We start from the raw sequence: 15,706 nt of genomic DNA, 5'->3' as shown, positions 1-15,706 counted from the left end.
ATCAGTTTGCTGCTGCTGCGCAGGGGGAGGAGGGAGAGGGCAGAAGTAGGATGCAGAAAGTACCGTTATTAAAAGAGATGTGTTAACTTAGAAAATGTGGGTGCAATTTTAATTGTCAAAAACTCCAGCGAACCTACCCCCCCCCCCCCCCCCGCTTCAGGTGTATGACGTCATCAACGACTAGTCGAAGTCGACTCGATTTTCATTACTTTACTGTCGACTTTAAAAAAGATTAAGTCATGCAACCCCTAGTGTGTACGTGTATGCATACATGTATATGTGTGTGTGTGGGTATACATGTTCTTATGTGTTTTTATGTATGTATTTTTATTCTCATTTATTGTAGTTGTTGTATGTTTTAGAGAATGAACATCTACCGAAGCTAAATTCCTTGTAAATGTAATTTTACTTGGACAATAAATCTGAAATCTGAGATGACATCCAACTGTACAGTTGTGGTCAGAGGTTTACATACACTTGTAAAAAATATAATATAATGGCTCTACTGAGTGTCTCGTTATTTCTAAAACTCTGATTTTTCTCTGATAGAGTGATTGGAACAGATACTTCTTTGTCACAAAAAACATTCATGAAGTTTGGTTCTTTAATGTCTTTATTATGGGTTAACAGAGAAAAGTGATCACATTTGCTGGGTCACAAATATACATACAGCAACATGAACTAGCAATTTTGGTGACTTAGAAACTTGCCAGTGAACTGAGCTTCATAGCATGGCCTCTTAACTTTTTGTGAGTGATTATGAGTGACTACAGCTGGTGACTTCTCTTAGGCCAGGTTAATAGGGCTCATTGGATACAAACGCCCACAAACGCTACAATGGGAAAGTCAAAGGAGCTCAGCATGGATCTGAAAAAGCGAATTATTGACTTGAACAAGTCAGGAAAGTCACTTGGGGCCATTTCAAAGCAGCTGCAGGTCCCAAGAGCAACAGTGCAAACAATTGTTTGTAAGTATAAGGTGCATGGCACTGTTTCATCACTGCCAAAATCAGGAAGAAAACGCAAGCTATCACCTGCTGCTGAGAGAAAATTGGTCAGGAGGGTAAAGAGTGAACCAAGAATCACCAAAAAGCAGATCTGCCAAGAATTAGAAGCTGCTGGAACACAGGTGTCATTGTCCACAGTCAAACGTGTTTTGCATCTCCATGGACTGCAAGAAGGACGCCCTTGCTCCAAAAGCAGCACCTTAAGACTCGACTGAAGTTTGCTGCTGATCACATTGTCAAAGATAAGACCTTCTGGAGGAAAGTTCTGTGGTCAGACGAAATGAAAATCGAGCTTTTTGGCCACAATGCCCAGCAATATGTTTGGAGGAGAAAAGGTGAGGCCTTTAACCCCAAGAACACCATGCCTACAGTCAAGCATGGTGGTGGGAATATTATGCTGTGGGGCTGTTTTGCTGCCAATGGAACTGGTGCTTTACAGAGAGTAAATGGGATAATGAAGAAGGAGGATTACCTTCACATTCTTCAACATAACCTAAAATCATCAGCACGAAGGTTGGGTCTTGGGCGCAGTTGGGTGTTCCAACAGGACAATGACCCCAAACACACATCAAAAGTGGTAAAGGAATGGCTAAATCAGGCTAGAATAAGGGTTTTAGAATGGCCTTCCCAAAGTCCTGACTTAAACCCCATTGAAAACATGTGGACAGTGCTGAAGAAACAAGTCCATGTCAGAAAGCCATCAAATTTAACTGAACTTCACCAATTCTGTCAAGAGGAGTGGTCAAAGATTCAACCAGAAGCTTGTGGATGGCTACCAAAAGCGCCTGATTGAAGTGAAAATGGCTAAGGGACATGTAACCAAATATTAGCACTGCTGTATGTATATTTGTGACCCAGCAAATGTGATCACTTTTCTCTGTTAACCCATAATAAAGACATTAAAGAACCAAACTTCATGAATGTTTTTTGTGACAAAGAAGCATCTGTTCCAATCACTCTATCAGAGAAAAATCAGAGTTTTAGAAATAACGGGACACTCAGTAGAGCCATTATATTATATTTTTTACAAGTGTATGTAAACCTCTGACCACAACTGTACATCTCCTTTAAGCCCCATGAGATGTAAGCTGCAGCTGTCACCATCTGTCACACACCTGCTTAGACTCTATTAAAACCTGGATGGTGGGAACTTTCTACAGCTGAATGAAGATAAGACTGAGGTCCTCACCTGTGCCCCAGACAAGCTGGTTCCCAAAGTCAGAGACTCTCTTGGTCAGCTTATTTCTCACGCCAAACCCTCTGTCAGGAATCTTGGTGTGACCTTTGACCCAGCTCTCACCCTGGATTCTCATGTCAGTTCTCTTGTTCGCTCTTCCTTCTTCCATCTCAGGAACATGGCTAAGGTGAGTCGTCTCCTCGCCCTCCAAAGTCAATGCAGAATGAGCAACTGATAGAATTTTACATTTTAATTTATTTAGTTTAATTATATTTATATTTTAATTATCATGCCATACCATATCCGATTTTGTGAAAATATAGATGAAATTTGTTTTTTAGTTGTGTAAGCACGTTCTTCTGTAGAAATGAGTGCAATGGGGGCGAAGGAGACCTCTCTAAAATGGCGGCCGGCCTATGCATGGGTTTTTTCAACATGGCGCCCGCAAGGTGGGCGGAGTCAAATGTTTGACTCCGTTGTGCCCCGCCCCGATCTGCGTACTGCAATCAGGGTAATAGGAAGGCCCAGCTGAGAGGACTAGCATGAGAACGACAGCACCTGAAGACCTTTATCCAGATCGTTCTCACTGAGTTTGGAACAAACTTACTCTAAGCACAAAAAAGTGTTCGCCCTCATGTGTGAACATCATCCAATGAAATCTTCCGCTTATGGGGCGGGGGATGTAACAGCCAATAGAAATCGAGAATGAATCGCCGTATGAACCGCCCTGTGGCGGAAACTCGTTTGAATACAGCCTTGCTGATAAAAACCGAGCCGTCACGCTCTTATAACTCCCTCTCTGCCTCTGTCCGTCGGCCAGGCTGCAGCCCCAGTCAAACTCCCCGGAACGAAGCACCAGAAAACAGCCATGTCTGAGAAACTTCCCTTCAAAGTTGGTCAGTCTCTACGTGAATTCATCGCCTCATAAGAACGTTTGTTTTGTTGGTTTATGTAGCTAACAGCTGCTAGCGGTGGACAGTATTAGCTAGCAGCCAAACAAGACATTACGCTGTCATAAACAGAATTATGTGTTTTATATGGTTTCAGCGTTTATCTTGCTGCATTGTTGCTAACATGAACTTGTTTGCTGTAATTCATGTTCGGTGACCTCCATTGTTACCGGCTGGTCAGTTTAGCCTCTGGTTTACATGCTGGAATCATAATTTCAATGCTGAGAACGACTCGATAATATGAAAGCACTGCACTCGCGCCGAGCAAGGAGTTTATCCGAGAACTGAAAATGCCCTCAAAGAGCCTCTGGGTGATGTAGTTTATCTATGAATCCAGCGACCTAACACCTTATTAGCGGCGGGGTGTTTATAAACTCCGTTTCCCATGATGCCTTGCGGTTCAGCGCCAGACATGACTGACAAGAACAGGCAAATTATACCGCTGTTATGTGTGGCAGAAATGCTGAGACTGCACGTGGTCTTTCTAACTCGAGCTAAATAGTTTATTTTTTTCATTTATTTTTCAGTTTTTATTATAATCGGTTTTTTAATGCTTCAAATTTAGTAGATCAAGACAATACTGGATTATCAATAAATAATTTACATTGAAGTTTAAACTATAAAGTAGCAGAAATGTCACACAGATGCAAGCTGGTTTTGAAATGTGGATTATCTTTAAAGAGTTGCTGACTGACTGAATGGTAAAATCTGCACAGTTTAACAGATCAGAGAGGACAAAGTCTAAATTGTTCAAGTGCAAAATAATCAAAGGGCACCACTTTAACTTGGCCTATTCAATAGTTAACATGTATGCAACATTTACAACATCACTTATTGAACGCACAAGTAGTCAGTCAGTGCAAGCTGGGGAACAGTACGTGATCCTGATTCCAGCTATAACAGCAGATGTCATAATGTTGCAGAAGGATTTGAAAACTATAAAGTATTCACAATAATCCTGCAGATTAACGTAATTGTGAGCCGAGGAGGTTTTAACCATCACTGTTTGTTGTTTTTTTTCTTCCTGCCTGCTCAGCAGCTGCTGTGAGGGTGAACAGAGGAGCTGTGTAGTTATTGCTGGTGGTGCGAACCAGTTGTCACAGCTGTGGTTGTGTTAATGTTCTCACTGCAGCACGCTGTAGAACAGACGTTCAAATAGTTGTTGTCTGAAAAAGGAATTTAGGATTAGTAGATTCTGTTTTTTATTATGACAAAAGGTGACTGAAAAAATATATTGGAAAAAATAAATTTACCAACATTTTATTAATTTCAATATCAACTTTTTAAAGGCAGTTTAATCAACTGTAAATCTGATTTGACAGCATCAGCCTGAAAGCAGAAATCCACTCTTGTAGCAGAAGCCCTAACCTCTGATCTGCTCCTCCAGCCGACATCAGCCTGGCTGAATGGGGACGTAAGGCGATCGACATCGCCGAGAACGAGATGCCCGGCTTGATGAAGATGAGGGAGCTGTACGGCCAGTCCAAACCGTTGAAGGGAGCCCGCATTGCCGGCTGCCTGCACATGACCCTGCAGACCGCCGTGCTCATCGAGACCCTCACGGCCCTCGGAGCTGAGGTGACATTTACTGGCTGTGTGTTTAAACTGATCTGTGCCGACTGCTTCTGTTGTAAAGGTGTGCCTTCCTCCTCTAAAGGTGTCACAGAGGGTACATTTTTACTGGTTCATGTGTTGACACAAGTACAGCTAGGTGCTTCTCCTCCCCCACCCCACCCTGTGTTTCTCAAGGCCGACACGTTTTCCATTATCGTGCTGGTTTGCTGTGTCTAACCAGGACCGGTCTCATCCTGCAGAAACCTGCAGACCAACAGATAAACCGTCGCCGCCTGATTTTCCCCTCTGGGTTTTCTCTTTCACTTGTTTTCTTTGCTGGTCTGTCTGGGTTTAAATGGACTATATCCTGAATGATTGCAATTAATGGATTATTGAGAGGAACCAGAACACTGTAGAGCACTTATACGTCCAGCCGAAGGTCCATTTGATGTTTTATGCTCCATTTTGAGCAGGAAGAAAGGGGCTGACCTGAATAAAGTCTCTTCGATAATGCATGTAGTCATGAATCATATTATGATCTAAATATTCTTACATTTTATAATTTATTACGTAAATCAGCCCAGTTAAATTAGACAGAGTTCTTTTTTTCTCTGAAATGTTTGTATAATTTTTCTACTGGTGCTTTTTAATTAAGCAAAGTGACAAAATAACATTAAATGTGTCCTTACAGGAAAGTTAACATGGTTTATTATGTTTGATTGAATATTAAAACTGGGATTCAGCTAATTATTGTGTTTATGACAGAATTCCTCCGGAAGCGTTGCAGCTCAGCTAAGTGTTGCGGCTGCATCATCATAAAGTGGTGGTTGGAGGGGGGGTCTGCATGGAGACTACACCCACAGAGTCATTTGCTAATCCTCGTGTGTGTGTGTGTGTGTATGTGAGAGAGAGAGTGTGTGACCCAACTAAGCCAGCGTTCCTGCTTGGAATCTGCCAAATCTGTGCGTTCAGGCATTCCAGAGCTGGTGGAGCAAGTTTAGAGTGAAGAAACTTTGATGGTCTGCAGAGTTTTGACGATCCTGACTTCAAAACATGCTTCTGGAATAAAAGTAAAAAATTCCCGTAATCACGCCCTTTAGCCCTGGTGGAAACGCTTCTCAGAGGAGTCAAAGCTGCTTTTGGCTTGTTGTGCATAAATGTTTTGGTGAGCATTCGTGTAAACCTTAACTCGCATGTGGAGTGCTGGAGTTGGATTGTGGTAAAGGGGTAAAGGTGATTTGGCCCCGGTTGTTGATGATCCATTTGTTCCTGTGGTAACTAAACTCTGGCTGTTTTAATTCCTTTGTATTGTGATGAAGGAGCTATTCCTCCAAGGTTATTTAACCTTTTCCACAGTTCCCTTTGACACAGCGCCAGAGTGCATGAAACAGCCTCAAGGTCATGCATTCGCTTCTAAACTGTTTACTTTCCAGCAATGAAGACAGAAGATGAAGAGACTCTTTTCTTTTATTAAATCAAAGAACTCTATTTTCAATAAAGCTAATCAAAACAACTGTTACTGTAGTCAATAATACAATGTGACCGATCTGTGAAATCACAATATTATGATTAATGTTTTTAATAAGTAAATGACTTATTCTAGTTCACTAGACACACTGAGGTAAACAATCACATGACACATTGCTGTACTGATCCAATCAGAACCTTCCTAGTCTGATGCGTGGCAGAGTCTCTGTGGTGTTTATAAATCTGTCAGCTTTGATTCGTCCAGAATCAAAAACATCCAGATTAATATAACAGTTCCAACGCCATCTTAAGTTCAGTTCTCAAGATCTCGTTCTCAAGATCCCATGAAGTTCACCGTATGTTAAGTGAAGTATTGGACTGGCCATCTGTACTTCTCTTTTTAAGCTGAGAACCATTCAAGCTGGGAGAATTCTGTTGCGTTGTTACCAACCAAGCAACGGTACCTTTCAGAATAAAAGCTGAACTCGCTGACCCAAGGAGGGTCCCCTTTTGACGCTGTGAAACACCTGTCGCTTTTTACCTGGAGACTATCCAAAGACTGGTTTGTCGTACTGTTGACGCTGTTCCATCGGCTCCAGTACCAGAGGAGGGTCTGTGGACCTGGCATCCAGATCTGTACGGAGGTCTCAATTCTGAGGGTATGTGGATGCGACAATATGGCGTCTCATGTGGTTATGAAGCTACTCTGATAAGTTAGGAGCAGAACATCATCTCTCACTCAGACTTTGTTTTTCCGGATACGGGGGTTCTGAATGACACTCATTCACCACACACCAACCATCTCACACCTCATTCAAACAGAGCATCCATCATTAGAGAGTTAGTCTTGTTAAATTGTTTAAAATTGTTTAGTAATAAATTTCCTTAAACATTTGAAGGTCTCTCTTCTCTTGTCTCTCAGTTAATACAAAGTGTTGTTTAAAGTCCCTGCAATAAAAAGATCCAATCTTCTGATTTAAATAACCCAGTGTCCATAAGATGGATTTCATACTCGATATGAATTTTTAATGTCTTATGGTCCTTAATTAAATGTAATTGACACTCATTACACCTTCTCTTCCCCTTCAGGTCCAGTGGTCCAGCTGTAACATTTTCTCTACTCAGGATCACGCTGCTGCAGCCATTGCCAAATCGGGCGTTCCAGGTAACACATGAAGTTTGGTGAGGCCTTCATTGCTTCAAGTCTGCAGCTATAAAGCAATGAAAATGCTGAAGAAGAGATAAAAGGAAGTAAATGTTGCCATTTCTGTAGTTTACGCGTGGAAGGGCGAGACGGATGAGGAGTACATCTGGTGCATCGAACAGACTCTGTACTTTAAAGATGACAAGCCCCTCAACATGATCCTGGACGATGGAGGAGATCTCACCAATCTGGTCCACCAGAAGTACCCCAAACTACTAGCAGGTTGGTTTCATTTTCTTCTTATGATCCTGCTTGCATTATAAGTGTTTTGTATAATTGTTGTTTATGAAGGGCTGCATGGTGGTGCAGTTGGTAGCACTGTTGTCTTGCAGCAAGAAGGTCACAGGATTGAATCCCAGCTGCAACCTTTCTGTGTGGAGGTACCATGTTCTCGTATATTTGTGGGGTTTCTCCTATTTCCTCCCACAGTCCTAAAACATGGATGTTGGGTTAAATGGAGACTAAATCGTCACTAGGCATGTGTGAGTGTGTGATGGTTGTGTGTCCCAGTGATGGACTGGAGACCTGTCCAGGCTGCCTCTGCCTTGCTCAATGACCACTGGAGGTAGACGCCATATAGATAATAGGTAGGGCTGGCGTCATGGGCTAAAATCAATATCATGGTATATTGGGGAGTTCACCTCAATAACTACACGTGTGGGCAAAAACAAAAGTCGTCCGCCAGATGGGGCGTGTTCGATAGGAGCCAGTTCTGTGCAGATTATGCAGATTACATCACCAGTGATCGGTGTGCAGTGCATGCTGATTAGATTTGTGTCCGACTTACGCCGACTTGTTCTGACATCACGCCTACGTAGGCAACGATGGCCTCGTGATCTCAAATTTGGAGCAAGGCGCTGCAGTTGCTTTCCGTCGGCTGAAAAACCTGGCTCTCGTCTGATCGAAGATCTGATTGGTTCCTATTTTGATCCAAACATGCTGTGCTAGAATGTGAGATGGTCATATGTAATCTGTAAATCATGTTAGGTTGATGATGACCACTACAGAGTCATATCTTCAGATGCACATGTCTAGAATATATCTACAAGCATGTGAGGATGTGTTTCAGTTGCTAATGGGCACCAGAATTTTCCACTATTATGAACACTAACGCGATATCTTCAGCCATCGTCACTCGCTACATGTAGGGAAACGCGTCAGACTTAAACGCCGGCTTTCAGCCATTCCTCCTGCTGCGTCCGTCGCTCTCGTCTCTTTTCCAGGCGAGGCGCTGCTCGTCTCGAACAATCAATCGGCTTTTATTTATAAAGCGCTTTCCATCATCCTGAAGGGAGACCCAAAGCGCTGAACACAGCACAAATAAAACATAGAAACAAGACACCAATAAAACTAGGATAAAAAAAGAAATGGTCAATAATGGCAAACAAAGATAAAAACTATTAAAATCACCAGACAGGTTAGATGAAAGCCAGATGATAAAAATGAGTCTTCAAGCGACTCTTAAAGCAGCCAAAGATTGAGACAGCTTCATGTTCAGAGGTAACTTGTTCCAGAGGGGCGGGGCTAAAACAGAAAATGTCCTATCCCCATGTGTCCTGGACCTGGAGCGAGGAACCAGGCTATTGAGTCACGTTGTCATGTGACTCAAAGTGGTACAGCTTCTTAAAGGGACATGAACGTCACCAATTTACACGTCTTTATATATTTTTTTAATTTGAAATTATTGACATGGGAGAAATTATATCGGTTAGTCAGAAATTACGATAACGATAAATTTTTGATTAATCGCGCAGCCCTAAGTATAAATAACGGATTTATCGAGTCTATTACTCACCTGGTACCAGAACTCGTTCATTTTTTGCCTAATCTGTTTTCCTTCATAAAGAATATCGTCCAGAGTCCAAATATCTATACATCATAAGGGAAACCGTTTTTTTTTTTACTGTCACTCTGAGTTTTTCATGCAGGCGTGAACATGAAAATAGATTCATTCACCCATCTCCTGCATTAGGATTCGAAAAGCCAGATCTGTCACTCTGTCATTTAAGATTCATGGGCTCACCCATCTTGACTCATGACGGGGGAGAATGTGTTAGCATTAGCAACTCCACCACACAGCAGAACTCCGTCAGGCTTGTGTTATTTTTGGAGATAAAGCATCAACATTGAAGAGCAAGTGGAGGGAGTGAAAGAGCTGCACTGATGTAGGCCAGTCAGAAGCTAGATGTCCAAATAAGACTCCAAATCCTGCCGTCTGAAGCTATTTTCTACTCCAGCTGACTTCGACCTCCTCAAAAAGGTTGCACCAGAGCCTTTCCCCAGAGAACGACTTACAAGGCCTTCTTTCCTACTTGAGACCACTGCAAAGGCATTAAAAACGTGAGTAAGGTTAATCTTTAATGTCTCAGGTATCCGTGGAGTGTCTGAGGAAACGACTACAGGCGTCCACAACCTGTACAAGATGTTGAAAAAGGGCGAGCTGAAGATTCCCGCCATCAACGTCAACGACTCTGTCACCAAGGTGCCTGCTTTTGTCTTTTCCTCCTAATGAATGTTTGTAGGAAACTTCCACCAGCGTAATGACGTTTAATCCTCCATGCCGTGTCTCTTTGTGTGCTCCCATTTGCAGAGTAAGTTCGACAACCTTTACGGCTGCAGAGAGAGTCTGATCGACGGCATCAAGCGAGCTACTGACGTGATGATCGCAGGAAAGGTCGCCGTGGTGGCGGGTTATGGTGACGTGGGCAAGGGCTGTGTTCAAGCCCTGCGAGCATTCGGTGCCCGCGTCATTATCACGGAGATCGACCCCATCAACGCCCTGCAGGCCGCCATGGAGGGTGGGTGACAGGAGATGTGTATTCTAAACCTAACCTGAAAGCAGGACTCCTGTGAATTAAACATTTGAGCCTCCTGTTGTCTCTGGCTCTGTAGGGTACGAGGTCACCACTATGGACGAGGCTTGTAAAGAAGGAAACATCTTTGTAACCACCACCGGCTGTGAAGACATCATCCTGGGACAGTAAGCAAGACTCGCTCACCTGTGGGCTCATTAACGATATTAAAGGTTTACCTCTTCACTCTTCATGGTGTCTTCACTCTCAGTCACTTCGAGCACATGAAAGACGACGCCATCGTCTGTAACATCGGACACTTTGACTGTGAGATCGACATGAGCTGGCTGAACAAAAACGCTGCTGAGAAGATCAACGTTAAACCTCAGGTAAATAAAACCAGCATGTTGCGTCAAACGAGACGTGGTCAGCCAGAATATTGTCCAAGCTGGGTTTGAAGGAAAGCGTGAATCTGATTAAAATCACATTTTCTCCAGGAAAATTACAGTTTTATTATCTCCTGAGATGGTTCAGCGCTGTTATGAGTGACTGAATGCCCCTTGAGGCGTTGCAGCTCAACTGAGTGTTGCAGCTGTGTCATAAGGTGGCAGAGAGAGACTGGTGGTGGTCTGCACTGAAACTCTACGCCCATGGAGGATTCAGAGTCATGCTCACCACGCACACCTTCACACTGATCATTTGTGTTTGTTTGCACAAGCTGGAGTTGTTTTTATACCATTAAGTCTTCTGCAAATCTCCACTTCTGACTCCATCCAAAGGTTTGCATTTGGCGCTCTGAGAGAAAAGCAGCGTCGCTGTTCTTCACCACCTTTGTGGATCAGGTTGAGTTTAGTGTTAAAGCTGCACGATATTTAAAAAAAAGTTCACATTGCAAAAGTTTTTCGAGCCCTGCATTATAAAAAATACATATATACAAATTCAATTGACTTGAATGGCGCTAATTTGTGCTGCACCTCTGCCATATTGGTGACCGGTAAGCCTTAGGCATTTCACGCACCACGGGACGTAAATTATACCCTTCTGGGTCAAATCAGCTTTATTTTGCAACAGGAGGAAATCCTAACTGTAGAAACTGTAAAGGTTTTTGTCATGGCACTCGCAAATAATGCTGAACAATGTCAAACTCACTGTTGGAAGCCTCATCAGTGGCAGAACAGTCACCTTGAACAAAAACGTTCTTTTTAGATCCACATAGGTATTAAAACATAGTCCACAACCCCAACGTAACGCTAAAATCCTTCCAAACACCCCTCAGATGGGTCCTTCTGACCATATCCTCCACTAGCATCTTCATAATAAACTTCAGTATTTTGATCAGAGTCTTACCTGATCCAATAGAAGAGCTATTACCCCTCCACTGAGGCAAAATCTTCAGCTATTGGCTCTCCGTATTCTGATGTGTAGCTTGAATCAATCACAGCACAGCATCTTCTTGATTGACACGTCAAATGGCCAAAGAAATTCTGTAAAACCACAAAATCTCACATAACCAACCTCTCGTTGGTCCGTTTCCTTAAACCAAGTAAGAACAATTCTGATTGGTGGATTGGCATCAGGAACTCGAGATGAGAACACGTCGAGTGCGACATCGCAGCAGGACCTGCGATGTTCCTACTGCACGCACATACGCTGTGACGTTGGTACTCAGCCGTAACATGGTTCAGCTCTACTTTGCCCAGAAAGGATGTTTCAGCCTCGCTCTGATTGGGAGAGTTGTTGTTGTTCGTAACCGATCCTTTGGATGCTCAGTCACCCACCCTCGTGCTTCCTCCTCAGGTCGATCGTTATCGCATGAAGAATGGCCGACACATCATCGTCCTGGCAGAAGGCAGACTGGTGAACCTCGGCTGTGCCATGGGACACCCATCATTCGTCATGAGCAACTCCTTCACCAATCAGGTACCAGAGAGGGCGAGGCAGTCCTCAGATCTTTAAGTAGTGTGGACTAAATAGACTTCCTGCCTTCTCCTGTAGGTGCTGGCTCAGATCGAGTTGTGGACAAACACGGCAAAATACCCCCTGGGAGTCTACTTCCTGCCCAAGAAGGTCAGAAACTTTGTTTTTGTTTATGTTTTTAGCAGACGCTTTTGTCCAAAGTGACTTACAAGTGATAATCGGCACGTTGCACTTGAGGCTAACAACAACAATAACAACAACAACTTGGCATCAGTCATGGAGAGGAGGGAACAAGGAGTGGACAGTAGAGAGGGGGGACGGGTGCAGGGAGGGTGCTAGTTATGAAGATGCTCTCTGAAGAGCAGAGTCTTCAGGAGTTTCTTGAAAATTAAAAAGGAAGCCCCTGTTCTGGTAGTGCTTGGAAGGTCATTCCACATTTGTGGAACGATGCGTGAGAAGAGTCTGGATTGTCCTGAGCGTGATGTAGGCACTGCTAGCCGACGATCCTGTGATGACCGGAGCGGCCGGGCCGGGACGTAAGCCTCTGCAAGAGGATTCAGGTAGATGGGAGCCGTACCATCTCGGACTTTGTATGCTAGTGTTAGCGATTTGAATTTGATGCGTACTGCTAGCGGTAGCCAGTGGAGCTCAATGAACAGAGGGGTGACGTGTGCTCTTTTTGGCTGATTGAAGACCAGACGCGCCGCTGCGTTCTGGACCATTTGAAGAGGTCTCACAGTACAGCCTGGAAGACCAGTTAGAAGGGCATTGCAGTAATCGAGGCGGGAGATGACAGTAGATTGCACCAGGAGCTGGGTGGCATGTTGTGTTAGCTATGCTAGTAACTTTAGTGAAACCACGTTTATCTTTACACACATTGAAAACAAGTTTTTAGATTGAGGTCCAGGATTGGGACTAAACGATGATGATGATGTAGCGGATGCTTTTATCCTAGTGGGCAGAAAGAAGACTTGAGACTTAGACCTTTGGGAAGATGATTCAGGGTGGGTCCACCATGTTTTATGGGTTCATGAATATTTGATAATGTCAAATATACTTTTTTATTTTATTGTGAATGTATTCAGTTTAGTTTTTCTTATAAACTGTACGGCTTATATTTATATTTATCAGCCCAGGGATGCATATGAATGTATTTGTGTCTTGATGTGTATTAATCTGTGTTGTAGAGCAGCTTTCCTTTGGGATTGTTAATCAGACTTTTTTATTGGCTGCTTTTGGGACCATTATTTTAGCAGCACATCTTGCTATTTAAAAAGTTGTTGGTAACACTTTAGTTTAGGGAACACAAATTAATCATTAATTTGCTGCCGATAAAATATGCATATTAGTGCACTACTAAGTCTGAACTAGTCATTATTAAGCACTTATTAACAGTGTATTACTAATGCTGTACTTCTAACATTAACAGGCCATAAGAGTTTTATCAAAATAAACTCTTCATAATGGTCTGTTAACTGAAAGTAAATGGTTTGTTGCTGATTAACACACATACTAAGTAGCTCAAATCAATATGTGGCTTTTAAAGAAGTAATTTAGGGGTAACATATTCTTGCCTTTAAGTGGTTAATTAATACTAGTAATTGGGTATGAACAAAAGCTGACTTTAGAATGGGGAACATATTCTTGCTTAAAAGTGGTTAATTGATTGTTGTTTAGGCTCTATTAACGTGTGGAGTTTGGTGTTTATTTACATAATACCAGAACATAATATTTTTGGTTATTATTGCAGAATAACTTTTCCCCATGAATTACGTCTTTAAAAGCCACATATTGATTTGAGCTAATTAGTGAGTTAATCAGCAATAAACCATTTATTTTCAGTTAACAAACCATTATGAATAGCTTATTTTGATAAAACTCTTAATTTATAGCCTGTTAATATTAGAATTACAGCATTGGTAATAAGCACCTAATAATTGCTTAATGACTAATTCAGACTTAGTAGTCCACTAATATGCATATTAAATGGCAGCTAATTAATGGTTAATTTGTGTTCCCTAAACTAAAGTTTTACCAACTAGTTAAATATATTTTCTTGGTAAATTTGAAAGAAATGATCTTTAACTTGTGTTTGCAGTGAATTAAAGCCCTGGGTCTGGTTAGCTGGTGTTTTTTAGTGAGCCAGTTGGGTTTTGGTGATTTAACCTAAAGCCAGTTCCTTGACTGTATATAATCTACCAACTTCTCAATAATCCATCGCCAGTTTTATCTAATGGGAGTTGCTCTTTGTTTGTTTTTTGCTTCAACAGCTGGATGAGCAGGTGGCAGCCGCCCATTTGGACAAACTAGGAGTGAAACTCACCAAGCTAACGGACAAACAGGCCAAGTACCTGGGCCTGCCCGCTGAGGGGCCCTTCAAACCGGACCACTATCGCTACTGAGCACCGCGCCTGCCTTAAAGAGGAGGAGGAGGAAGGGTGGAGTTTAGAGGTGTTTTGTTAAGACTCCACGTCTCGGTGATTCAGGAACAAGGAGAGACTGTGTTTTTTTCTTTAATTGCCTTTTATACCAAATGAGAGCATTTTAGTTGCGCTCGTGTCAAACGGAGTCACCAGTGATTGGAATCGTTTTTTTCTGAAATCAGAACTCCTCAGACCAACATTCATGGCAGTCTCTTCTTCGTTCCAAACCTCTAAAACATCACTAGGTGCTGCCGTGGACGATTCCTCCCTGCTTTTATGTCATTCCCTAAATTGATGCCTGATACTAAGATAAAAATAAATGGTTTTCTGTTGTTTTTTTGGTAAATCGCAGCAACATGTTTTTATGTACAATGGCTTTTTCTAATGTGTTCACATTACGCTTGTGTCTGTTAGCACTTAGAAACCAGTTCAAACTGGACTTGGGGTGTGTAAGATTACAGCTGTGATGCAGCCAAGAGACGTGTTGCTGCCAAACAAATCATCAAAATGTGTCGCTGCTTGATTTCTAAGTCTTATTCTTTGTTTTCTAATCTGTTGTCATTTTGATTACTCATTTGACTCTAGGGTTCAAAATTTCTGCATCAGTTGCAATTCTTAAGGTTTCTGCATCAGTCAGGTTTTTCTAGTCCTTGCAGCTCATTCAGGTCCACGTGGTCGTCAACGGTTACAGCTTCCAGTAGAGTCCAGCTGCTCGCACGCGATGGATTATTGTTGAAAACAGATGATGTAGAGAATTAAAGAGTTACACATTTTCTGGGTGGTTTTATTCGGAATTTAGTGTAGTTAAAAAAAATTTGACAGGATGTTTGCACATTTACAGATTAAAAAAAATAAAAACTATAAAAATATAAAGAATTTCTTTAAAACATCACCAAATGCAGCTCATAGAATTAGAAATTCTGTTTAATTTTTACAAATTTTCTGTCTGTAACCAATTCAAGCACTTTAAAGGTGAGTTTTCTTTTATTTCCGGCACCTAAATGGTTTATTTTTTACTGATGTGCTGATATATTCCAGCTCTTAATGTCAGATACTGATGTAAATGCAGGTTCCCCCATGTAAAAACACTAAACAAAAAAAAACTATGATTTTAGTTAACGTCGCCCATCTTCTATCATGCAGAACTGAACTTCAAACATTATCTGAGCAATGTACAGCTACTATGTTTTTTTTTTACATTTTTTAGAGCTTTAAC

At 42.1% G+C, this 15,706-nt stretch overlaps 1 protein-coding gene and 1 non-coding gene across 2 annotated transcripts; both read left to right on the top strand.

The window, feature by feature from the left end:
* The first annotated feature begins 2,922 nt into the window (after positions 1–2,922).
* Positions 2,923–15,263, top strand: ahcy (adenosylhomocysteinase). The gene is made up of 11 exons (XM_015958434.3): positions 2,923–3,079; positions 4,521–4,711; positions 7,244–7,319; positions 7,428–7,580; positions 9,728–9,840; positions 9,949–10,156; positions 10,251–10,338; positions 10,422–10,539; positions 11,948–12,070; positions 12,146–12,217; positions 14,338–15,263. Exons 1-11 carry the CDS (start codon positions 3,052–3,054, stop codon positions 14,467–14,469), a joined length of 1,302 nt encoding a protein of 433 aa, XP_015813920.1. The 5' UTR covers positions 2,923–3,051; the 3' UTR covers positions 14,470–15,263.
* Positions 10,703–10,833, top strand: LOC129157218 (small nucleolar RNA SNORA17). The gene has a single exon (XR_008560535.1). It is a non-coding gene; the product is annotated as a small nucleolar RNA SNORA17 (small nucleolar RNA).
* Positions 15,264–15,706: the final 443 nt, after the last annotated feature.

This window comes from Nothobranchius furzeri, chromosome 3 (assembly GCF_043380555.1).
Source record: "Nothobranchius furzeri strain GRZ-AD chromosome 3, NfurGRZ-RIMD1, whole genome shotgun sequence".
In the NCBI taxonomy this organism is placed as follows: Eukaryota; Metazoa; Chordata; class Actinopteri; order Cyprinodontiformes; family Nothobranchiidae; genus Nothobranchius; species Nothobranchius furzeri.
The sequence above is the reverse complement of the archived record's forward strand: the minus strand, read 5'-3'. Positions and strand labels throughout refer to the sequence as shown.

Bases quoted from the DNA above. Each gene is read 5' to 3' on its own strand.
- ahcy (XM_015958434.3), top strand. From the start codon at position 3,052: ATGTCTGAGAAACTTCCCTTCAAAGTTG. The intron at 4,712-7,243 runs GTGACATTTACT...CTTCCCCTTCAG, and splicing joins TCACGGCCCTCGGAGCTGAG to GTCCAGTGGTCCAGCTGTAA. The intron at 10,339-10,421 runs GTAAGCAAGACT...CTTCACTCTCAG, and splicing joins GAAGACATCATCCTGGGACA to TCACTTCGAGCACATGAAAG.